Raw genomic sequence first — 25,201 nt, forward strand, 5'->3', positions numbered from 1 at the left:
AAGTTATGATTTAAAATATGTAAATATCTGTTATAGGTCCAAACTTAGGAAAATGACTATCCATGTATAAAATGATATCAAGATTGATTCACAAAGTAATTAGTGCTTTACACTTCACATATGATGAGCTTCTATTATAATTTGAAGCTATAATTTAAAACAAATAACTATCTGTTCACAGAGAATTAAAGATCTTTCTGCCTATAATCCATGCTTTCTAATGTGAAAGCATACTTCATTTATTTTCCAAAAAGCAACAAAAACTGTTATTGCAATAATGTTTATTGCATCCATCAAAAACTGAATCATACAAAAAAGACATAATTAACAATATCTTCCAACCAGCAACTATGTTTTCCATCACAAAAATGCTTACAGTCTTATTATGTCTTGATATTTTGGAAATACAGTAGTACAAGTTTACATGCCAACTAGCTCTGCAGATGATGAAGAAATTGAAGAAATGTATGATGAAATAAAAGAAATTATTCAGATTGTGAAGGGAGACGAAAATTTAATAGTCATGGGTGACTGGAATTCGAGTGTAGGAAAAGGGAGAGAAGGAAACATAGTAGGTGAATATGGATTGGGGGACAGAAATGAAAGAGGAAGCCGCCTGGTAGAATTTTGCACAGAGCACAACATAATCATAACTAACACTTGGTTTAAGAATCATGAAAGAAGGTTGTATACATGGAAGAACCCTGGAGATACTAAAAGGTATCAGATAGATTATATAATGGTAAGACAGAGATTTAGGAACCAGGTTTTAAATTGTAAGACATTTCCAGGGGCAGATGTGGACTCTGACCACAATCTATTGGTTATGACCTGTAGATTAAAACTGAAGAAACTGCAAAAAGGTGGGAATTTAAGGAGATGGGACCTGGATAAACTAAAAGAACCAGAGGTTGTACAGAGATTCAGGGAGAGCATAAGGGAGCAATTGACAGGAATGGGGGAAATAAATACAGTAGAAGAAGAATGGGTAGCTTTGAGGGATGAAGTAGTGAAGGCAGCAGAGGATCAAGTAGGTAAAAAGACGAGGGCTAGTAGAAATCCTTGGGTAACAGAAGAGATACTGAATTTAATTGATGAAAGGAGAAAATATAAAAATGCAGTAAGTGAAACAGGCAAAAAGGAATACAAACGTCTCAAAAATGAGATCGACAGGAAGTGCAAAATGGCTAAGCAGGGATGGCTAGAGGACAAATGTAAGGATGTAGAGGCCTATCTCACTAGGGGTAAGATAGATACTGCCTACAGGAAAATTAAAGAGACCTTTGGAGATAAGAGAACGACTTGTATGAATATCAAGAGCTCAGATGGAAACCCAGTTCTAAGCAAAGAAGGGAAAGCAGAAAGGTGGAAGGAGTATATAGAGGGTCTATACAAGGGCGATGTACTTGAGGACAATATTATGGAAATGGAAGAGGATGTAGATGAAGATGAAATGGGAGATAAGATACTGCGTGAAGAGTTTGACAGAGCACTGAAAGACCTGAGTCGAAACAAGACCCCCGGAGTAGACAATATTCCATTGGAACTACTGACGGCCATGGGAGAGCCAGTCCTGACAAAACTCTACCATCTGGTGAGCAAGATGTATGAAACAGGCGAAATACCCTCAGACTTCAAGAAGAATATAATAATTCCAATCCCAAAGAAAGCAGGTGTTGACAGATGTGAAAATTACCGAACTATCAGTTTAATAAGTCACAGCTGCAAAATACTAACACGAATTCTTTACAGACGAATGGAAAAACTAGTAGAAGCCAACCTCGGGGAAGATCAGTTTGGCTTCCGTAGAAACACTAGAACACGTGAGGCAATACTGACCTTACGACTTATCTTAGAAGAAAGATTAAGGAAAGGCAAACCTACGTTTCTAGCATTTGTAGACTTAGAGAAAGCTTTTGACAATGTTGACTGGAATACTCTCTTTCAAATTCTAAAGGTGGCAGGGGTAAAATACAGGGAGCGAAAGGCTGTTTACAATTTGTACAGAAACCAGATAGCAGTTATAAGAGTCGAGGGACATGAAAGGGATGCAGTGGTTGGGAAGGGAGTAAGACAGGGTTGTAGCCTCTCCCCGATGTTGTTCAATCTGTATATTGAGCAAGCAGTAAAGGAAACAAAAGAAAAATTCGGAGTAGGTATTAAAATTCATGGAGAACAAATAAAAACTTTGAGGTTCGCCGATGACATTGTAATTCTGTCAGAGACAGCAAAGGACTTGGAAGAGCAGTTGAATGGAATGGACAGTGTCTTGAAAGGAGGATATAAGATGAACATCAACAAAAGCAAAACAAGGATAATGGAATGTAGTCTAATTAAGTCGGGTGATGCTGAGGGAATTAGATTAGGAAATGAGGCACTTAAAGTAGTAAAGGAGTTTTGCTATTTGGGGAGCAAAATAACTGATGATGGTCGAAGTAGAGAGGATATAAAATGTAGGCTGGCAATGGCAAGGAAAGCATTTCTGAAGAAGAGAAATTTGTTAACATCCAGTATTGATTTAAGTGTCAGGAAGTCATTTCTGAAAGTATTCGTATGGAGTGTAGCCATGTATGGAAGTGAAACATGGACGATAAATAGTTTAGACAAGAAGAGAATAGAAGCTTTCGAAATGTGGTGCTACAGAAGAATGCTGAAGATTAGATGGGTAGATCATGTAACTAATGAGGAAGTATTGAATAGGATTGGGGAGAAGAGAAGTTTGTGGCACAACTTGACCAGAAGAAGGGATCGGTTGGTAGGGCATGTTCTGAGGCATCAAGGGATCACCAATTTAGTATTGGAGGGCAGCGTGGAGGGTAAAAATCGTAGAGGGAGACCAAGAGATGAATACACTAAGCAGATTCAGAAGGATGTAGGTTGCAGTAGGTACTGGGAGATGAAAAAGCTTGCACAGGATAGAGTAGCATGGAGAGCTGCATCAAACCAGTCTCAGGACTGAAGACCACAACAACAACATTTTGGAAATGTTACGAAGTATGATGCTGGCCCTTGTTAGCTTCTCAATCACCACAAAATTCTCTGAATATTATATGCTTAGAAGAATTTGAATGAAACTAGCTTTATTACACAAGTAAACAAATAAATCGCTGTGAACAAAATGCAGAACAGTTACAGAACACAAAGTGTAAGAATATTTACACCAATTTTCAGCATTTTTTCTCCGTGTGAGTATACATTTATACTTTGAGCACACGGTAACCACAATTCTGAAAAGAAACTCTACAACTGTTAGTGTTTATTAACAGTATTACCTCTCAGTATAGTGCACTAATGCTTTGTGTATACCATCCCTTATCAGTATCAGTAGCGTTCAAGTATCCATGTGTTTTGATGTAGTTTTGCGCATATCACAAACTACAAAAAATTAAAGGGGCATCTGCTACATAACTTTGCAAAATTTGGCTCTATATGTAACTATATCACCACAATCTTACAAAACCATACACAAACCCTCTAACTTTCAAAACAACCGCAGAATGACATCCTGAAACAAGGCAACTACAAGTATGACATGGCACCGTGGGGAGAGCTGAATAACAAGCCATAGTCTCTGTATGTACCCTCTTTGGTGGCAAAACATCTATCACACCCATGTGTGATCACCCCAATCTGTTGAACAACTCATGAAGACTGCACTTACACATTAGATGGAATAGATAATGTGGGGCCTATCAGTATACGTGATGTTGTGTTTATAACTGGGAGAAATCTTACCCCATCGTATGAGGAGATTGGAAATGTACCAAAATTTTGCCTTCCATTGGTAGTCAAACTGTTAATGTATGTATGTTTCTGCAGACAGAGTAAGTAAATCAGTTCTCCTCTAGAGAATTTACCAACTTGACAGAGATCCAGACGTTGTACACTGTCACCCGATTTTATCTGCAAAAACAATTTTCAGATCACTACAGATCACTTTGAACAGTTGCCAAAATCAGCTGATAGTGATGTGTAGACTTCATTCTAATTAGTAAATGCAATAAATAAATGATAACTTCCAAAAATAACTTTGTACATGCTGAGGATCCAAGTTGGAAGAAATTATTAAATACACCTAATGTAAGTCTTTTTTGAGTTAATATTGAATTTGTTAAGTGCGAACCTTTCAATTCTAGTTATTTATAATTCTTTTCGTTTGTACTTCACTACATACAAAATGTGTTGAAAATGTAATTATTTAAGCTTCAGAACCACTTAATGCAATACGTGTATAGAACAAACATCATTCTGGCAGATCCGACAGGCTCCAGATGCACCACAGCTACCTCCTCGTGATCCCTCACCGCCGCCACCTCTACCTCCACGTCTCGGTCTGGTGTCTTCTGCGAGCCTCCTGTCGGTGTCGTCTGCAGGAGCATCGGGCACTGTGCCACGTGTGCAGCCAGTTGGCAGTTCTGCCATACTTGTAAGACGTAATTCTGCCATGGAGATAACGCATCCTCCCGGCTCTCCTGCATCCTCTGTAGCACCAGCACCACCACCGTCACGTCGCCATATGTCTGTGACGGGAAATGGGCCTGTACATTCGTCCACACACAACCTTTCTTCCTCCGGTAAGCTTTGTACTGTATGTTCAAAGGTTTTATTCTGTCTTTGTATTTAGCTCATAAATAAATAGTACGTAACATAGTTTCTGTGGTTGCCGGTATTGTGAATTAATTAAACTTCGAACTTGCTATCGTATCCAAATAACTGTGCTTCTGTTCTTCCTTGTGCACTTCTTATCCTTTGCAGTGTCTTCAGTGCTAGAAGCTGAAAGAGAACTGGAATTCTTGTCAGATCTATTTATTGGCCAAACAAATTACTTCTTTCAATTATCAATCTATTAAAACTTGTTTATACATCAACAGATAAATACCATCAGATATGTATATTACAATTGTGTTAAAATTGCTTGAATTACACGTCTTGTCTCATTAAATTGCACAACATAATACATTTTGACAAATCAAAACATTGGATAAATGAAGAATGTCCTTATGACAGTTTTAAATCTTCATTTTTTGAAAATATTAGTATCAGATAGATAAAAAAAACCACTCACTAAGCGGCGGCAGGACAACGAACAAAGAAAAGGTATTACAGGTTTCTAGCTTATGGAGCCTGTGGCTTCTTCTGGCAGAAGGGTTGAAGAGGAATGAAGTATCAAATGACTCATATTTTTAAAACGTTATATGTTCTTTTTCTTCTTTGACATCAGTATTATTATCGTAAGTGCCATTCTTCCATGGCTGCAACACACCTCCAAGCCATGCTGTCTAAGAACAAATGGACCACAGCAGATGGAGATGATTAGCTTGTCGTCCTATCTGCCAGATGTGCTGTGCCCATGTACTCTTAATTACGTGCACATATATTTCATTTATCTGATGATACATTGTCCAAACTTAAATATTAATAAAAATATTATAAAATATCGTGATCATCTTCAACCATTTAGGAGGGCAGAGCGTAGCTCATCATTTTCCCCCAAAATTGTGTGTTGCCCCTCATATCCCCCCACTGAGATGAAAGATGTCATGAAAATTACTTTCTTTAAATAACTAGTAACAACTTCTATTTCTTTTCATGTAGTTAGCATAACAAATAAATCTTAGAACTATGGCTTTTCTGATAATTGTAACATATTTTCAACAAAACAAAACTTTTATAATAATATCATTAAAAACTAGACAGTAGCTGTTCTTTTTGTTAGTAATTTCGGCTAATCTCTGTACATATCTCTAGTTTTGTTATTGGCACTGCAGAAAGCACGTGTGTTGCTAACCTCATTTTAACCTCTACTAATTTGCTGTATTTTTCCTTGGTGATCCTTTTACAAGTTTCTTATTATATTTTATTTATATGACACTGTTGATTCTGTGGAAAATCACCACTTTACTTTAGTGTCTGTGGTAAGATGAAATGTTTGCTTCCATGTATTTAGACTTAGTTACTTTATTGTTGCATCAGTACCATGGCAGTACACTAGAGAGTGCTTCATTTTGATTTCTCGCCTTATATTAAATTTCTATGTTGCCTCTTCGTGTTTAATGATGTATTCACCCATTTATGTATCTTCCAAATAAACATTGCTTCTTCATTTTTGGGGAGCTATGTATTGCAAGGTAATTGCAACCCCATATTGTCAATAACAAGCTCTGACATCTGCTGCTTTTGCAATTATGTGTGTTTGGCCGTGTCGCTGTTAGTAATCCACACAATCGAGGTAAGTCTCCCCATACTTTACTAATTTGAAGAACTCATCATAATGGGAAACAGAATACAGTACCACTTTTACTTCTGTAAGGACTGTTTAGACACATTCTCCTGCAGTCTTTACAGTGGTATTTTTTCTCTCAAATCTATGCTCCTAACACGGTATACGTCTTGCCTTGTGTGGGTTCATCTCACCTACATATAGGTGCTCCCTTCCCTGGGTCCACCTAACTTTTTCCTCCAACATACAATTTGTAGGAGGTACATGACACCACATTCTTGTGCATAGGTGGTTGTGCAATTTAACATTATTTGACTCTTCTATTGTCATGCTCTCATTGTATTCCTTGGCAATTTGGAACAGTTTGGCTGGGTGTTGGCACTTCATAACTAAATTTAGGAAATGGGTGCAATTCCTTTCCTTATTCGTGGTTAATGGGACATTGTTAACATGCAGCACATTGCAGTATAGGTTCTGTTAACTTACATTTTTATGTTTGACACAGAAATTGATATGACTTTTCTCATTCCTGTTAAAACAGGTTTGTATATCAATATGTGAAATGAAATTAAGAAGTATTTCTGTGATAGAAACTGTTGAATATGGATAGGAGGATGGATTCACTTAGGAGTCGGGAGATGTAGGTGTTCTACATACCCTACAGAACAGGCTTGTCTGGATTCACCCATACCGGCCCCGAAAAGTGTAATTGAACACTCCCATACTGTGAGCGTAAGGAGCTTGAATAATAACAAGCTTAAAAAAAAGAATTTTTTTTAATAGTATACAAGGTGTATCATAATTAATGGCATAAACACATACAGTTGAAAGTACACGGTACTAGAAGAAAAAAGTCTCAGTAAACATAAGGTCGAAAATGCATACCATAAGAGCTACAAGCAATTTTTCATCTTCGATACTGTGAAACATATCTCTTCTACTGCAAGTTCTTTGCTTTCCATATTTTGGGATTTGGTAGTATGGACCAAAACAAGAAAAAAAGTCCAGTAATCATGTGCTCTAAACTGCATTCCTTAAGAGCTACTTTTCTACTTTGAAACAAAACTGTTTTAATGATCAGGTGCTCGTTACTTTTAAGGTATGCATTTTAGAGCACTTTAGAGCACATTTTTTTTCGTATTTTGGTCCATACTACCACTTCCCAAAATATAGAAAGCAAAGAAATTGCAGTAGAAGAGATTTGTTTCACAGTATCGAAGATGGAAAAAGTGCACATAGCTCTTAAGGCATGCTTTTTTGCCTCTATGTTTATTGAGGCTTTTTTGCTTATAGTATCGCGCACTTTCAACTGTGTGCGTTTACACCATTAATAATGATTAACCCTGTATATGGTTTAGTTCTGTGCTTACCAATGTGAAGAGTCTCTCACAAACAGCTTCCGAAAGGCAATAATGGAGACAGACTGACTGACTCTCTCACTGACTGTCCCTTACATAGACTACTACACACTTACTGACTCTGCCCATGCCCGCACAGCTCATGCATCACTTCCTTTTATATAAAACAAAATAATTGAAGACATAGTTAAATGTAAGACTTAAAAACCAACAATTGAGTCATTAAATGATTTCAGTTTCGTACACCAAAAAATTGGCCACATATTGCCCTACATGTTTTGATATACAATTTGGAAGAGTTCGCTTAATTTCGTACAAAATTTCAATAAATTTTATAGTACAACAATTTAAATTACATTTTAGTTAATTATGAACAAGTTACTTTGAATAAGATATTGTTATTGGTGTCTAGGATAGCTCTTAAGTGGAGCTATTATTTAAAATAATCGTAATGAATAAATATCGTAGCTTTTCGGAAACGGGGAAGAATTTTCAAGAATTTGTGGTGCAACATAACTGCACAGTTCATATCACTAAATTTCAAAGTTGGATTGTTAACGAACGGCTTACTCCCCTTGGTTGATATATTAATGTGAAATTTAATCTGAAATAGTAAACTCATTTGTACTATTTTTTTAAAGGGCAGTTTACTACTGGTGTTGGGTGTAGCCATAACAGTATAAAGTCTAGAAAGTTAGAAATTCGAGCTAAAATGATCACTTCAGAGAATGTTGACATGAGGAAAAGAATTTTGAATGGGAATGGGAAGATAGTCCAATTTCACCTGCAAATGAGTAGTAGTTGTGGGTTAGGATAAAAGTTAGTAAGATGAATCTCAGTGAATGCCTGGCAGAAAACCTCCGCCAATTGTCTGAATTCTCCATCTGTAAACTTTTCCTGAGTGATCCCATCCCAGAGCTCCAACACAAACTCCAATCCCTGCTTAAAGCCTTAGGCCCTTCCCAGAACAGCTCCCGTGAATCCATTTCCTCATCATCCTTATGATACCCTGCATACCCACCTTCTACATGCTGCCCAAAATCCACAAACCCAACAATCCTGGGTGTTCAATTGTGGGTGGTTATTGTGCCCCACTGAAGGAATTTTGGCACTCATTGACCGACGTGTTGAATCAATTGCACATAATCTAGCCTCCCACATCAAAGACACCAATCACTTTTCTCCTGAATCCCTACTTGTCATTTTTGACACCACCTCACTATACACTGACATCCCTCATGCCCATTGTCTTACTGTTATTGAACACTACCTTTCTCAATGTACTTCATCCCCCAAACGTACTACCTTGTTCCTCATACACCTTACTGACTTCATCCTAACCCACAACTACTTCTCATTTGAAGGGGAGGTATATAAACAAATATGCGGCACAGACATCGGCACACACATGCCAAGCTCCTATGCCAACCTTTGTATGAGCCATCTAGAGGAGATCTTCCTAACCTCTCAAAACTCCAAACCTCTAGTCATGGTTATGTTCATTAACAATCTCTCCATGATATGGACCCAGGGTCAAGGCACCCTATTTTCATTCCTTCATTCCTTAACACCTTCTCTCCCATCCATTTCATGTGGTCCTCCTCAACCTAGCGTGCCACCTTCTGAGATGTTGAACACCTCCTCTCTGATGGCTCCATCTGCACCTCCGTCCATGTTAAACTGACCAACAACCAACAGTACCTGAATTTTGACAGCTGTCACCCCTTTCACACAAAAAATCTCTCTTGTATAGTCTGGCTGCCTGGGGACAGCATATCTGCAGTGACAAAAACTACCTTGCTGAGGATCTCATCAAGACCTTCACAGGCAGGCATTATCATCCAGACCTAGTCTGCAAACAGATCTCCTGTGGCATTTCCCCTCACAACCCCAATCCTCCCATCACCCTCAAAAACCAGCCACGAAGGAGTGTCCCCTTCATCACCCAGTACCATGCTGGACTGGAACAAGAGAACCAGAACCACATCCTTCATCTGGATTTTGATTACCTATCATCATGCCCTGAAATGAGGAAATCCTACCTGAGATACTTTCCACCCCGTATAAAGTGATGTTCTGTCGCCCACCCAACCTCAACAACATCCTAGTCCATCCCTATGCTGCTCCAAATCCAAAACCCTTGTGCCACAAAGATCATTTCCCTGTGGAAGACCCAGGTGGAAAACCTGCCCAATCCACCCACCCAGCACTTCCAATTCCAGTCATGTCACAGGTTTACCCTACCCCATCAGGGGCCAGGCCACCTGTGAAAGCAACCATGTTATTTACTAGCTCTTCTGCAATCAATGCACAGATTTTTATATTGGTGTGACTATCAACCAGCTGTCCACCCTGATTAATGGCCACTGCCAAACTGTAGCCAAGAGCAAAATAGACCACCGTGTGGCACAATATGCAGCTGAACATAACTCACTTCATTTCAATGGCCGCTTCAGTACCAGAGTCATCTGGATCCTTTCCTCCACCATCAGCTTTTCTGAACTGCACGTATGGGATCCCCACTCTCTCCACCCAACAGTTGCCACTACTCTTGTCCTATTGTCTCCACCCCATTCTAGTCCCCCACCCTGTTTATTTGCAGCCCTCTACCAACACATCCGCCTCTCTTTCTCTACTTCTCTCTTATTTGTTCCTTTTTTCCCCACCTCCCTGCCCCACAACCTCCTGACACTGCACTTGTTGGCAGTCTAGTCCATGCACACTCCACCAGACAGCATTCGTCTCTCTCACCATCTGCGCACTACTATCCCTTCCCCTTCCCCTTCCCCTTCCCCACCCTCTCCAGATTATAGGTGCATGTCTTTTAATCATGACTGGCAACTTGACACATCTTCTTTATGGTAAGTAGCAATCTATCTTTTCCTACATTGTTAATATTCCCACCTGGAGTAGGTGTTGTTTGATTTACTGTATAAAGAAATTGGCTATGTTCTAATATACACTTAAATGTTTTTATTAGTTCAAATCTATCCTTCCAATATAGTTAAGTGGGCTCTAGATTTTTGCTATCAATCATTGTTAAATAAATTACTTCTACTGTTTAAAGTTGTTACTCAAGAATCCAGTCTTTTTCTGGGGTTCTTCATTATACAATTTTACATCATTTCTTGTCATTACTTTTCTAACAAATACGCATCATTTTCACCTTATTACTTATTTCTAGAACTCTGGAATGTGCTTGTATGTTAGGACTCCTTTTAAGATTATCTTATAGTGTCTTACTATAAGAATAAATCCTCACAACATGATAGTATCCCACTAATGAAGCTCAGAACAAGTCTGTCAGAAATTCTTTATTATTTTTATTTTTCATTCTTTAGAAGTAGCTTCACCTTATTTCACACATTTGCCCTTTCATTTTCTTTCAACTTACTGTTTTTTCCATCTTTAAAGAAACCAGCACTCTTTCCCATATTTACTCAAAATAGTGTGTGATGTCCCCTTGTACCTCCTTCATTCCTCAACAAATATATGGTTGGAGCCATCCCTTCTACAGGTTCACCTGAACCTGGCAAGGGTTCCATCTAAGGGAATAACATACCCAACACAACTCCATACCTTACCTTAATAAGGGGTGTGGTATTTGTCCATTTCCCAAATAATGAGCACTCAAGTAGTGTTTCCCTTCAGGAATCACTATTGTGTGGCCTTCCTTGTAATATATTATCCACCAGACATTTCTGACTTCCTGATCACTTTGCAGTCTACTTTGTTCGGGCCGCCTCCTTGTATTTTGTGTATACTTCTGTCTATTTCCATCACATCCCGTTTTTACCATTTGTAACTGTGATCCACTACATGCAGAAGGTGGCTATGTGTGTAGCAGGGGCTGTATGGTGTGGACTGGGCAGTTTTTTTTATGTAAGTGGGTCTGGAGGAAATACAAAAAGGGCTTCATTCTCAAAGGGTGCAGGTCAAATATAGGAAGAACGTAGATACAGGAATCATCGGTATAACAGTTGTAAATTGTCGTAGCTGTGTTGGAAAAGTACCAGAGCTCCAAGTGCTAATACAAAGAACTGCTGCTCAAATCGTTATACGCACTGAAAACTGGCTAAAGCCAGGAATAAGTTCTGCCAAAATTTTTGCAAAGAACCTAAAAGTGTTCCGAAAGGATAGGCCAAACACAGTTGGCTGTGGTGTGTGTGTTGCTGATAGAAATAGTTTACCTTGTAGCAAAATTGAAGTAGAAAGTTTCTCTGAGTTAGCATGTCTAGAGGTCATTCTTGGCTACCATAATAAAATAGTAATTGTATCCTTTTACCTACCTCGAAACTCAGATGATACATTTGCTGAAAGGTTTTTTTTTCATTAAAAAAAAAAAAAAAATCATCCAAAATTGTGCTAAATGCGTTCTCTGAAAATAATTTCAATCAGTTAGTTCATGAGCCCCACAAATAGTAAACTGTTGTGAAAACACATTTTACCTCTTAGCAACAAATAATCCTGAGCTAATAATGAGCATCAAAATGGCTACAGGGATTAGTGAACACAAGGTTGTCGTAGCGAGATTGAATATTATTATGCCTAAATCGTCCAAAATAAACGAAAAATGTACCTATTCAAAAAAGCAGATATAAGTTCACTTGATGTCTTTTTGAGAGGCAATCTCCACACCTTCCAGATTAACAATGTAAGTGTAGACCAGATGTGGCTTGAATTCAAAGAAATAATATCAAAAGTAATTGAGAGATTTACACCAAATAAATAAACACACAACTGAGCAGATTCCCTTTGGTACTCAAAATGGGTGACAACACTGTTGCAGAAATAATGAAAAAAAGCACGCCAAGTTTAAACGAACACAAAATCTTCAAGATTGGTGATCTTTTACAGAAGCTTAAAATTTGGCGAGGACATCAGCGTGAGATGCTTGTGATAGTTTCCACAAAGGAACTTTTATCATGGAACTTAGCAGAAAATCCAGAGAGATTCTTGTCGTATGTAAAGTAGGCTAGTGGCAAGACACAGTCAATGCCTTCTTTGCGGGATAGCAGTGCAAATACTATTGACTACAATGCTGCAAAGGTGGGGGAACTAAGAACAGGTGCCACCATGATTAACTTAGAAGCAGATATTCTCAGAGTAGTATTGCAACATAAATCACGCAAAAAAAGCAAGTCTTCTGGTCCAGACTGTGTATCAGATAGGTACCTTTCAGAATATGCTGATGCAGTAGCTCCATACTTAACAATTGTACTCAACTGTTCACTCTATGAAAGGTCCATACCCAAATTCTGTGAAGTTGCACAGGTCATACAAATATTCAAAAAAGTTAGTAGAAATAATCCACTAAATTACAGGCCCATATCATTAACATCAGTATGCAGAAGTATCTTGGAACATATATTGTGTTTTAACATTATGAATTACCTTGAAGACAACAGTTTATTGACACACAATCAACATGGATTTAGAAAATATCGTTCTTGTGAGACAAAACTAGCTCCTTACACGCACAAAGTGTTGAGCAATATTGACAAGGGATTTAAAATTGATCCCGTATTCCTAGATTTCCAAAAGGCTTTTGATGCTGTACCACACAAGTAGCTTGTCATGAAATTGCGTGCTTATGGAATATTATTTCAGTTATGTGACTGGATTCGTGATTTCCTGTTAGAGAGGTCACAGTTTGTATTAATTGACAGAAAGTCATAGAGTAAAACAGAACTGATTTCTGGCATTCTACCAGCTAGTGCACAGGCCCTACTGTTCATCATCTATATAAATGGTTTAGAAGACAATCCGATCAGCCATCTTAGGTTGTTTGCAGGTGATGCTGTCTTTTATGATCTAGTAAACTCATCAGAAAATCAAAACAAATTGCAAAATTATTTAGGAAACATATCTGAACAGTACAAAAATTGGCAATTGACCCTAAATACTGAAAAATATGAGGCCATCCTCATGAATACTAAAAGGAATCCATTGAACTTCCATTACACAACAAACCAGTTATTCTAAAGGCTGTAAATTCAACCAAAAACCTAGAAATTACAGTTATGAACAATTTAAATTAGAAAGAACACCAGAAAATGTTGTGGAGAAGACAAACCAAAGATTGCTGTTTATTGGCTGAAAACTTAGGAAAATGTAAGAGATCTACTAAAGAGACTGCCAAAATGTAACAGATCTACTAAAGAGACTGCCTACACTATGCTTGTCTGTCCTCTTTTGGAGTTCTTCTGCACGGCCTGGGATCCTTGTCAGATAGGATTAACGGAGTACATTGAGAAAGTTCAAAGAAGAGCAACACGTTTTCTATTATTGTGAAATAGGGAAGAGATTGTCATGGACATGATATGGGATTTGGGATAGACACCATTAAAACAAAGGCGATTTTCATTGAGGTGGAATCTTCTCATTAAATTTCAGTCACCAACTTTCTCCTACAAATGCGGAAATATTTTGTTGACGCCAACTTACGTAGGGAGAAATGATCATCATATAGAATAAGGGAAATCAGAGCGCACACGGAAAGGTATAGTTTCTCATTTTTTCCGCTTGCTGTTCGAGAATGGAATAATAGAGAATTATTGTAAAGGTGGTTCAATGAACCCTCTGCAGGCACGTAAGTGTGATTTGCAGAGTATCCATGTAGATGCCAACAGCCTGTGGTGTAGTGGCTAGCGTTGCTGCCTCTGGATCCCGGGGTCCTTGATTAGATTCCCAGCCAGGTCAGGGATTTTCTCCACCCAGGGACTGGGTGTTTGTGTTGTCCTCATCATCTCATCATCATTTGGGTAGTACCGAGACTGGAATTGGGAAAATTTGGAAGTTGTACAGATGCTGATGACCAAGATGTTGAGTGACCCACAAACAACCACCACCACCACCGTCTGTGAAGATGTAGATGTGGACGCATTGTACCTCTTCAGTGTTAGCCTGTCATCTATTGTTTTATGGTACTGTATGCCTCCCTCCAAGAAATATGGCCTAGCTAACATCTGTCTTGATGTCCTTCTGACCATCCTGGTTAGCTACCTCCCTCTCCGCCGTGTCCGCTAAATCTCATTAACCTTCAGGTCCTTGATACTGTGTCGTTTGCTTTCCTTTGTGTATCATCAATAAATCTTCTTTGCGATTACTTATATCTTCATCAGTTTATATGCTTGTTCTAAACAAAGAACTCTTAATATTATTTATAGTGATGTCATATTAATGTACATAAGCTGCTTATACCCTGGGCTGCAGTCATTTCACCATTTCCCTCTTTTAATATTGGAACTTAAATGATTGTCGCGTTTTAAAACTAAATCATGTATTTTGAATTCCAGTACCTGGGTGATATTTTTCTGTCAATGCAGACTTTTGCACTATATTGTAGGTTATCCTGTACTTGCCTCTGTAATTCTTTTATAGTTAATTCTTCCCCTTTATGCCAGTTTAACATTTTTATCAATGGTTCTCATATGAAAGGTTTCTTCATTACCTCTACAGGTGATAGTACTGTCATCATGCATGGTAGGTAATTAATTTATCAGTACCTGAAAGTCAGGAATTAATTGTACCCAATATTGTATAGCTAACACTTGGTTCAAGAATCATGAAAGAAGGTTGTATACATAGAAGAATCCTGGAGATACTAAAAGGTATCAGATTGATTATATAATGGTAAGACAGAGATTTAGAACCAGGTTTCAAGTTGTAAGACATTTCCAGGGGCAGATGTGGACTCTGACTACAATCTATTGGTTATGAACTGTAGATTAAAACTGAAGAAACTGCAAAAATGTGGGAATTTAAGGAGATGGGACCTGGATAAACTGAAAGAACCAGAGGTTGTACAGAGTTTCAGGGAGAGCATAAGGGAACAATTGACTGGAATGGTGGAAAGAAGTACAGTGAAGAAGAATGGGTAGCTCTGAGGGATGAAGTAGTGAAGGCACAGAGGATCAAGCAGGTAAAAAGACGTGGGCTAGTAGAAATTCTTGGGTAACAGAAGAAATATTGAACTTAATTGACGAAAGGAGAAAATACAAAAGTGCAGTAAATGAAGCAGGCAAAAAGGAATACAGACGTCTCAAAAATGAGATTGACAGGAAGTGCAAAATGGCTAAGCAGGGATGGCTAGAGGACAAATGTAAGGATGTAGAGGCTTATCTCACTAGGGGTAAGATAGATACTGCCTACAGGAAAATTAAAGAGATCTTTGCAGAAAAGAGAACAACTTGTATGAATATCAAGAGCTCAGATGGAAACCCAGTTCTAAGCAAAGAAGGGAAAGCAGAAAGGTGGAAGGAGTATATAGAGGGTCTATACTAGGGTGATGTACTTGAGGACAATATTATGGAAATGGAATAGGATGTAGATGAAGTGGGAGATACGATACTGCGTGAAGAGTTTGACAGAGCACTGAAAGACCTGAGTCGAAACAAGTCCCCAGGAGTAGACAACATTCCATTAGAACTACTGACAGCCTTGGGAGAGCCAGTCCTGACAAAACTCTACCATCTGGTGAGCAAGATGTATGAGACAGTCGAAATTCCCTCAGACTTCAAGAAGAATATAATAATTCCAATCCCAAAGAAAGCAGGTGTTGACAGATGTGAAAATTACCGAACAATCAGTTTAATAAGTCGCAGCTGCTAAATACTAACGCGAATTCTTTACAGACGAATGGAAAAACTGGTAGAAGCCGACCTCGGGGAAGATCAGTTTGGATTCCGTAGAAATATTGGAACACGTGAGGCAATACTGACCTTACGACTTATCTTGGAAGAAAGATTAAGGAAAGGCAAACCTACATTTCTAGCATTTGTAGACTTGGAGAAAACTTTTGACAGTGTTGACTGGAATACTCTCTTTCAAATTCTAAAGGTGGCAAGGGTAAAATACAGGGAGCAAAAGGCTATTTACAATTTGTACAGAATCCAGATGGCAGTTATAAGAGTCGAGGGGCATGAAAGGGAAGCAGTGGTTGGGCAAGGAGTGAGACAGGGTTGTAGCCTGTCCCCAATGTTATTCAATCTGTATATTGAGCAAGCAGTAAAGGAAACAAAAGAAAAATTCTGAGTAGGTATTAAAATCCATGAAGAAGAAATAAAAACTTTGAGGTTCGCCGATGACATTGTAATTCTATCAGAGACAGCAAAGGACTGGGAAGTGCAGTTGAACGGAATGGACAGTGTCTTGAAAGGAGGATATAAGATGAACATCAACAAAAGCAAAACGAGGATAATGGAATGTAGTCGAATGAAGTTGGGTGATGCTGAGGGAATTACATTAGGAAATGAGACACTTAAAGTAGTAAAGGAGTTTTGCTATTTGGGGAGCAAAATAACTAATGATGGTTGAAGTAGAGAGGATATGAAATGTAGACTGGCAATGGCAAGGAAAGCGTTTCTGAAGAAGAGAAATTTGTTAACATCCAGTATTGATTTAAGTGTCAGGAAGTCATTTCTGAAAGTATTCGTATGGAGTGTAGCCATGTATGGAAGTGAAACGTGGAGGATAAATAGTTTGGTCAAGAAGAGAATAGAAGCTTTCAAAATGTGGTGCTACAGAAGAATGCTGAAGATTAGATGGGTAGATCACATAACTAATGATGAAGTATTGAATAGAATTGGGGAGAAGAGGAGTATGTGGCACAACTTGACAAAAAGAAGGGACCGATTAGTAGGACATGTTCTGAGGCATCAAGGGATCACAAATTTAGCATTGGAGGGCAGCGTGGAGGGTAAAAATTGTAGAGGGAGACCAAGAGATGAATACACTAAGCAGATTCAGAAGCATGTGGGTTGCAGTAAGTACTGGGAGATGAAGAAGCTTGCACAGGATAGGGTAGCATGGAGAGCTGCATCAAACCAGTCTCAGGACTGAAGACCACAACAACAAGACGTATGTTTTGTGGAATAATATGTCATGCGAAGTCATGTAATGTCCTTTATTATTTGTTCACAGAGATTACCATGTGAGGTGATATTTAGGAATAGCTATATGTTTTACATAAATTTCATTGCTAATACAGGTTCTTTGGTATTAACACCTTCCATCAGCAGCTGCATGGAGTAACTCGTCCACCACAGCAAGTGATGACTTCTGTTCACCACTCTTGCCCATGAGAGGTGAACTTCTGCATATATTCTTGGCCCTGCATAAACAGAAACCTAGTGACAATGTTCTGCATCACTTTGGCTCAGTTAACGTAGCATAATAGTGTTCCTCTCCATATTCATATGAATATCTTCCATTTCTCAAAGAGCCTAAGAAATGTCATGTTACACTACAGCAGTACCCATACACTTGATTATTGAAGTTTCCCCATTGCATGCAAATGTTGCACAGTGTTGGAAAGACTAGTTCTCGAGTATACTGACGTGGGACATTATGGCCTAATATGTTTAAATGATCTTCGTCAAACCCCAAGGGTGTCCCTGAACATAGTCACCAGTGTCAAAAATATTTACCTTAAAACAAGAAAACCATTTTCTTGCGATGCTCTGTCTAATGCTATTGGTCCTATACATGGCACAAATGCTTATGGCCCTTTCCGCTGTTGTAACCTCTATATTGAACTCAAACAGAAAAATATTTCAGAAATATTCTGATTCCTCCACTTCGCACTCCATTTTCTAGTGTCCACAGCTCCACTCACTGTCTCCAAATGACAGTATGTAAACTTAAATAGCAGCAATTAACTACAGATAAAAATTACAGTCAGTACGTAAACCCATAGGAACCAGAATACCAACATGCAAAAACAAAAATGCTGCTAAGTTATGCAGAACCCAATTTATTATATTCGTATTAAGTAATGCTATATACAATGTAAATGTCTATATACCATATGGCACTCCAGTAGGTGTGTAAAAACATACCTGTATTCTAATGTACTGTCAACATTTTGAAGGAATTGGTGAAGAACTTTCAGAGATTTACAATTCTGTCCAAACATACATTTACATCTATATAAATAAAAATATATGAGGTGCATTCAAGTTCTAAGGCCTCTGATTTTTTTTTTCTCTGGACTGGAAAGAGATAGAAAGATGCGCATTGTTTTAAAATGAGGCCGCATTCATTGTCAATACGTCCCAGAGATGGCAGCACCGTATGGCAGATGGAATTTTACCGTCAGCGGCGAGAATGAGAACTGTTTTAAATATTTAAAATGGCGACGTTTTCCTTTCTTGAACAGCATGCAATCATTCGTTTTCTGAATTTGCGTGGTGTGAAACCAATTGAAATTCATCGGCAGTTGAAGGAGACATGTGGTGATGGAGTTATGGATGTGTCGAAAGTGCGTTCGTGGGTGCGACAGTTTAATGAAGGCAGAACATCGTGTGACAACAAACCGAAACAACCTCGGGCTCGCTCAAGCCGGTCTGACGACATGATCGAGAAAGTGGAGAGAATTGTTTTGGGGGATCGCCGAATGACTGTTGAACAGATCGCCTCCAGAGTTGGCATTTCTGTGGGTTCTGTGCACACAATCCTGCATGACGACATGAAAATGCGAAAAGTGTCATCCAGGTGGGTGCCACGAATGCTGATGGACGACCACATGGCTGCCCGTGTGGCATGTTGATGCGCAATGACAGCATGAATGGGACTTTCTTTTATTCGGTTGTGACAATGGATGAGACGTGGATGCCATTTTTCAATCCAGAAACAAAGTGCCAGTCAGCTCAATGGAAGCACACAGATTCACTGCCACCAAAAAAATTTCGGGTAACCGCCAGTGCTGAAAAAATGATGGTGTCCATGTTCTGGGAGAGCGAGGGCGTAATCCTTACCCATTGCATTCCAAAGGGCACTACAGTAACAGGTGCATCCTACGAAAATGTTATGAAGAACAAATTCCTTCCTGCACTGCAACAAAAACGTCCGGGAATGGCTGCGCGTGTGCTGTTTCACCAAGACAACGCACCCGCACATCGAGCTAACGTTACGCAACAGTTTCTTCGTGATAACAACTGAAGTGATTCCTCATGCTCTCTACTCACCTGACCTGGCTCCTAGTGACTTTTGGCTTTTTCCAACAATGAAAGACACTCTCCGTGGTCGCACATTCACCAGCCATGCTGCTATTGCCTCAGCAATTTTCCAGTGGTCAAAACAGACTCCTAAAGAAGCCTTCGCCGTGCCATGGAATCATGGCGTCAGCGTTGTGAAAAATGTGTACGTCTGCAGGGCGATTATGTCGAGAAGTAACGCCAGTTTCATCGATTTCGGGTGAGTAGTTAATTAGAAAAAAAATCGGAGGCCTTAGAACTTGAATACACCTCGTAAATGTATTTCTGTTCAAAATCGTAAATCTACAAAAGTTCTTCAATGATTGCACAGTGTTGCAATTGAATATGTGCTTCTTTTTATATTTGTATGTTTATTATGTAAATAAATATGTGGCATGTAAAGGGTAAACATTATTACCAAAAATCTTGAAATTTCTTGGCCAATTTGCTTCAGGCAGTACTCAATGAACATATGGACAGCCACATATTTTTAATATATATATATATATATATGTGTGTGTGTGTGTGTGTGTGTGTGTGTGTGTGTGTGTGTGTGTGTGTGTGTAATACATAAAGGGAAATAGTTGCTACCAAAAATCTCAGAAAGTACTTGACCAATTTGCTTCAAATTTTTGTGTATTACTGTAATAATAAACGTTCGGACACACACACACAATTACTGCCAGGACTTGGAGATGAAGAATTTCACCACTCCATTGAAGCTTGCTTCAGGTTCATAAAAAATCGTCCAGTTTTCATCTCCTGTTAAGTATAGTGAAGAAATGCCTCCCCTTCAGCCATGTAATTTTGCAAAAGCTCCCTGCATGCCTCTGTGCACCTTTCTTTCATTCCTGAGCTCAACTTTTGTGGCACCAACATCAGTACCACATGAAACAATATGGTGGGCTGGTCCAACACCAGTGTTCATCGTTGCTGCAGTATCACTCAGTGTAATATGCCTGTTTTCCTGTATCAGCTCATCAGCTCTCACAACATTAGTCGGTGACTGTACAGACAGTGTGCCCTGGAGAGTGGCAAATCCTCAACACTTGTTGCACCACAGTTGAACCTAACGTGCCCACTCGTACACTGTGTTCATCTCAAAAACTTTCACCATATTGCACTGCCATAAATGAATTTCAGTTGGTTTCAACCTTTCAGCTAAAAGAAATCTAATGACATTTCGCTGCTCCACATTGGTGCAAACCTGCTATGGTGCTGCCATTTTGTTTAATTTATTTCCAGCATCCTATTTGTGAGGTAGGTGTGCCAGGCCTACGTGATAAGTTCTTGGACACCACCAAAAAAATAACAAAGAATCACAAGCTTTGTTGAAGTTTCATATTTTTATACAACTTTTCCTGTTATTTATTGAATGGACCCTGTGCATTGATAAGTTTCTTCAATTTTGATGTATTTTATATTTTGATTTCTGAATCTTTTGTGGTGCACTTGGAGTACTAGTGTGTGTCATTAAGCTCACTGGATTACTCTTTTCTGATCTGACAGCATGCATACACAACGTGTACAGCCTACTTTCCAAGTAGCCTACCACGACAATCTCACCACTGGCTTTTTCCCGAATCCTAACTCTTTTAAAGTCAAATGCAATTGTGTACTTATTATATAGTCTGTTATATGTTGATGTGGTTAAGAGCACTTGTATCAGGCACATATAAAATATTTTCCATTCTAGCGCTATACTGTTTCTTGCTTTCTCTGATTTCAATATAGACTATTTCTTAAAAAATGCACACATACGAGTGAGTACCTTGCTTTCCCAGTGCAATCACTTCAGAAACACGAAATTCTCTGTATGAAACAAAGCACTTTTTATTTCGGAAAGAGTGTTACACACTGAGCTTTCAGCCAAAGCCTTCTCCAGAAAAGAAATGAAAACCCCCCCTCTCACCCCCTCTCCCCCCTCTCACCCCCTCTCCCCCCCTCAACCGCTCTCCCCCCTCTCTCCCCCCCTCTCCCCCTTCTCTCCCCCTTCTCTCCCCCCTCTCTCCCCCCTCTCTCCCACCAATCTCTCCCCCCTCTCCCCCCTCTCTCTCCCCCCCTCTATCACCCTCTCTCTCCCCCCCTCTATCACCCTCCCTATCTCCCCCTATCTCTCTCCCTATCTCCCCCCATCCCCCCTATGTCCCACCCATCCCCCCTATCCCCCCTATCTTCCCCCTATCCCCCTATCTCCCCCCATCCCCCCTATCTCCCCCTATCTCCCCCCATCCCCCTATCTCCACCCCCATCTCCCCCCATCCCCCCTATCTCCCCCACCCATCCCCCCTATCTCCCCCACCCATCCCCCCTATCTCCCCCACCCATCCCCCCTATCTCCCCCACCCATCCCCCCTATCTCCCCCACCCATCCCCCCTATCTCCCCCACCCATCCCCCTATCTCCCCCACCCATCCCCCCTATCTCCCCCACCCATCCCCCCTATCTCCCCCACCCATCCCCCCTATCTCCCCCACCCATCCCCCCTATCTCCCCCACCCATCCCCCCTATCTCCCCCACCCATCCCCCCTATCTCCCCCACCCATCCCCCCCACCTATCCCCCCCACCTATCTCCCCCCACCTATCTCCCCCCACCTATCTCCCCCCACCTATCTCCCCCCACCTATCTCCCCCCACCTATCTCCCCCCACCTATCTCCCCCCACCTATCTCCCCCCACCTATCTCCCCCCACCTATCTCCCCCCACCTATATCCCCCCACCTATATCCCCCCACCTATCTCCCCCCCACCTATCTCCCCCCCACCTATCTCCCCCCCACCTATCTCCCCCCCACCTATCTCCCCCCCACCTATCTCCCCCCCACCTATCTCCCCCCCACCTATCTCCCCCCCACCTATCTCCCCCCCACCTATCTCCCCCCCACCTATCTCCCCCCCCACCTATCCCCCCCCCACCTATCCCCCCCCCCACCTATCTCCCCCCCCCCACCTATCTCCCCCCCCCACCTATCTCCCCCCCCACCTATCTCCCCCCCCACCTATCTCCCCCCCCCACCTATCTCCCCCCCACCTATCTCCCCCCCCCCACCTATCTCCCCCCCCACCTATCTCCCCCCCACCTATCTCCCCCCCCACCTATCTCCCCCCCCCACCTATCTCCCCCCCACCTATCTCCCCCCCCCACCTATCTCCCCCCCCCCCCCCCCCCACCTATCTCCCCCCCCACCTATCTCCCCCCCCCACCTATCTCCCCCCCCACCTATCTCCCCCCCCCCACCTATCTCCCCCCCCCACCTATCTCCCCCCCCCACCTATCTCCCCCCCCACCTATCTCCCGCCCCCACCTATCTCCCCCCCCCACCTATCTCCCCCCCCCCACCTATCTCCCCCCCCCACCTATCTCCCCCCCCCCACCTATCTCCCCCCCCACCTATCTCCCCCCCCCCACCTATCTCCTCCCCCCCCGCCACCTATCTCCCCCCCGCCACCTATCTCCCCCCCGCCACCTATCTCCCCCCCCGCCACCTATCTCCCCCCCCCGCCACCTATCTCCCCCCCCCGCCACCTATCTCCCCCCCCCCGCCACCTATCTCCCCCCCCGCCACCTATCTCCCCCCCCGCCACCTATCTCCCCCCCGCCACCTATCTCCCCCCCCGCCACCTATCTCCCCCCCCGCCACCTATCTCCCCCCCCGCCACCTATCTCCCCCCCGCCACCTATCTCCCCCCCGCCACCTATCTCCCCCCCGCCACCTATCTCCCCCCCGCCACCTATCTCCCCCCCGCCACCTATCTCCCCCCCGCCACCTATCTCCCCCCCGCCACCTATCTCCCCCCCGCCACCTATCTCCCCCCCGCCACCTATCTCCCCCCCGCCACCTATCTCCCCCCCGCCACCTATCTCCCCCCCGCCACCTATCTCCCCCCCGCCACCTATCTCCCCCCCGCCACCTATCTCCCCCCCGCCACCTATCTCCCCCCCGCCACCTATCTCCCCCCCGCCACCTATCTCCCCCCCGCCACCTATCTCCCCCCCGCCACCTATCTCCCCCCCGCCACCTATCTCCCCCCCGCCACCTATCTCCCCCCCGCCACCTATCTCCCCCCCGCCACCTATCTCCCCCCCGCCACCTATCTCCCCCCCGCCACCTATCTCCCCCCCGCCACCTATCTCCCCCCCGCCACCTATCTCCCCCCCGCCACCTATCTCCCCCCCGCCACCTATCTCCCCCCCCCGCCACCTATCTCCCCCCCCGCCACCTATCTCCCCCCCCGCCACCTATCTCCCCCCCGCCACCTATCTCCCCCCCGCCACCTATCTCCCCCCCGCCACCTATCTCCCCCCCGCCACCTATCTCCCCCCCGCCACCTATCTCCCCCCCGCCACCTATCTCCCCCCCGCCACCTATCTCCCCCCCGCCACCTATCTCCCCCCCGCCACCTATCTCCCCCCCGCCACCTATCTCCCCCCCGCCACCTATCTCCCCCCCGCCACCTATCTCCCCCCCGCCACCTATCTCCCCCCCGCCACCTATCTCCCCCCCGCCACCTATCTCCCCCCCGCCACCTATCTCCCCCCCGCCACCTATCTCCCCCCCGCCACCTATCTCCCCCCCGCCACCTATCTCCCCCCCGCCACCTATCTCCCCCCCGCCACCTATCTCCCCCCCGCCACCTATCTCCCCCCCGCCACCTATCTCCCCCCCGCCACCTATCTCCCCCCCGCCACCTATCTCCCCCCCGCCACCTATCTCCCCCCCGCCACCTATCTCCCCCCCCCACTTTCTCCCCCCTATCTCCCACCCCCCACCACCTATCTCCCCCCCCCCACTTTCTCCCACCTATCTCCCCCCCCCCTCCTATCTCCCCCCCCCCCACACCACCTATCTCCCCCCCCCTCCTATCTCCCCCCCCCTCCTATCTCCCCCCCCCCCCCCCACACCACCTATCTCCCCCCCACACCACCTATCTCCCCCCCCCTCCCACACACCACCTATCTCCCCCCACACGTATCTCTCCCCCCACACGTATCTCCCCTATCCCCCTCCAGCCACTCTGGCCAGATTTCTTCATTTTGGCATGACCTGAACTCATAACTGGTTACAAATTTGTTAAATTTGACCAGCACAGTTTCATTTATAAATGGTTTATTCACAGTATACAAAATTATTTAGTAATGAAACTAATTTCAGGGAGTTTTTACAAAAAATATAAAGAAACAAGGATATTTCAAAAATACCACTAAGTAGCCTTGTTACAGTAATTCCAGGGAACCAAGCAGGACATACAAGAGTCCTGCAAGTTTAATTGCTTAAAAATGTTAATGGCAATTATTCTGTAGTAACACAGGAAAGGTACATATTTGAGGAGCCAACTTCCAATTGTACCACAATTAAACAGTGGAAGGGAAAAATTTTGTGTTGCTGAGATGAGAGATACCCAGATATTACAAAGCATAATGTACTATGGAATGCCTCGTGCTACCAATACGGTGCCTGCATGCTGTTTGGTGAAAGTTTTGTTGTAAATAGCCTGATGTACAATAACTAAAATTGCTTGTGTATTTCATGTTGGCTACACCTGTACTTTTTATTAACTGTTATTATATTGTTCTGAACAGGCAGCATGGAAAACGGTAAAACTACTACTCTGCAGATGATATCCTAATGTTTCCTGTGTGTT

General features: G+C 42.5%; 1 protein-coding gene across 1 annotated transcript in view; it reads left to right on the forward strand.

Moving 5' to 3' along the window:
• Positions 1 to 25,201, forward strand: part of LOC126418544 (protein son of sevenless) — a 192,592-nt gene that overhangs the window by 158,927 nt on the left and 8,464 nt on the right. The window contains exon 24 of the mRNA XM_050085359.1: positions 4,256 to 4,574. Coding sequence (XP_049941316.1) covers positions 4,256 to 4,574 — 319 coding nt within the window. The remainder of the gene's footprint in view (positions 1 to 4,255; positions 4,575 to 25,201) is intronic.

This window comes from Schistocerca serialis, chromosome 9, assembly GCF_023864345.2.
Source record: "Schistocerca serialis cubense isolate TAMUIC-IGC-003099 chromosome 9, iqSchSeri2.2, whole genome shotgun sequence".
Classification (NCBI taxonomy): Eukaryota; Metazoa; Arthropoda; class Insecta; order Orthoptera; family Acrididae; genus Schistocerca; species Schistocerca serialis.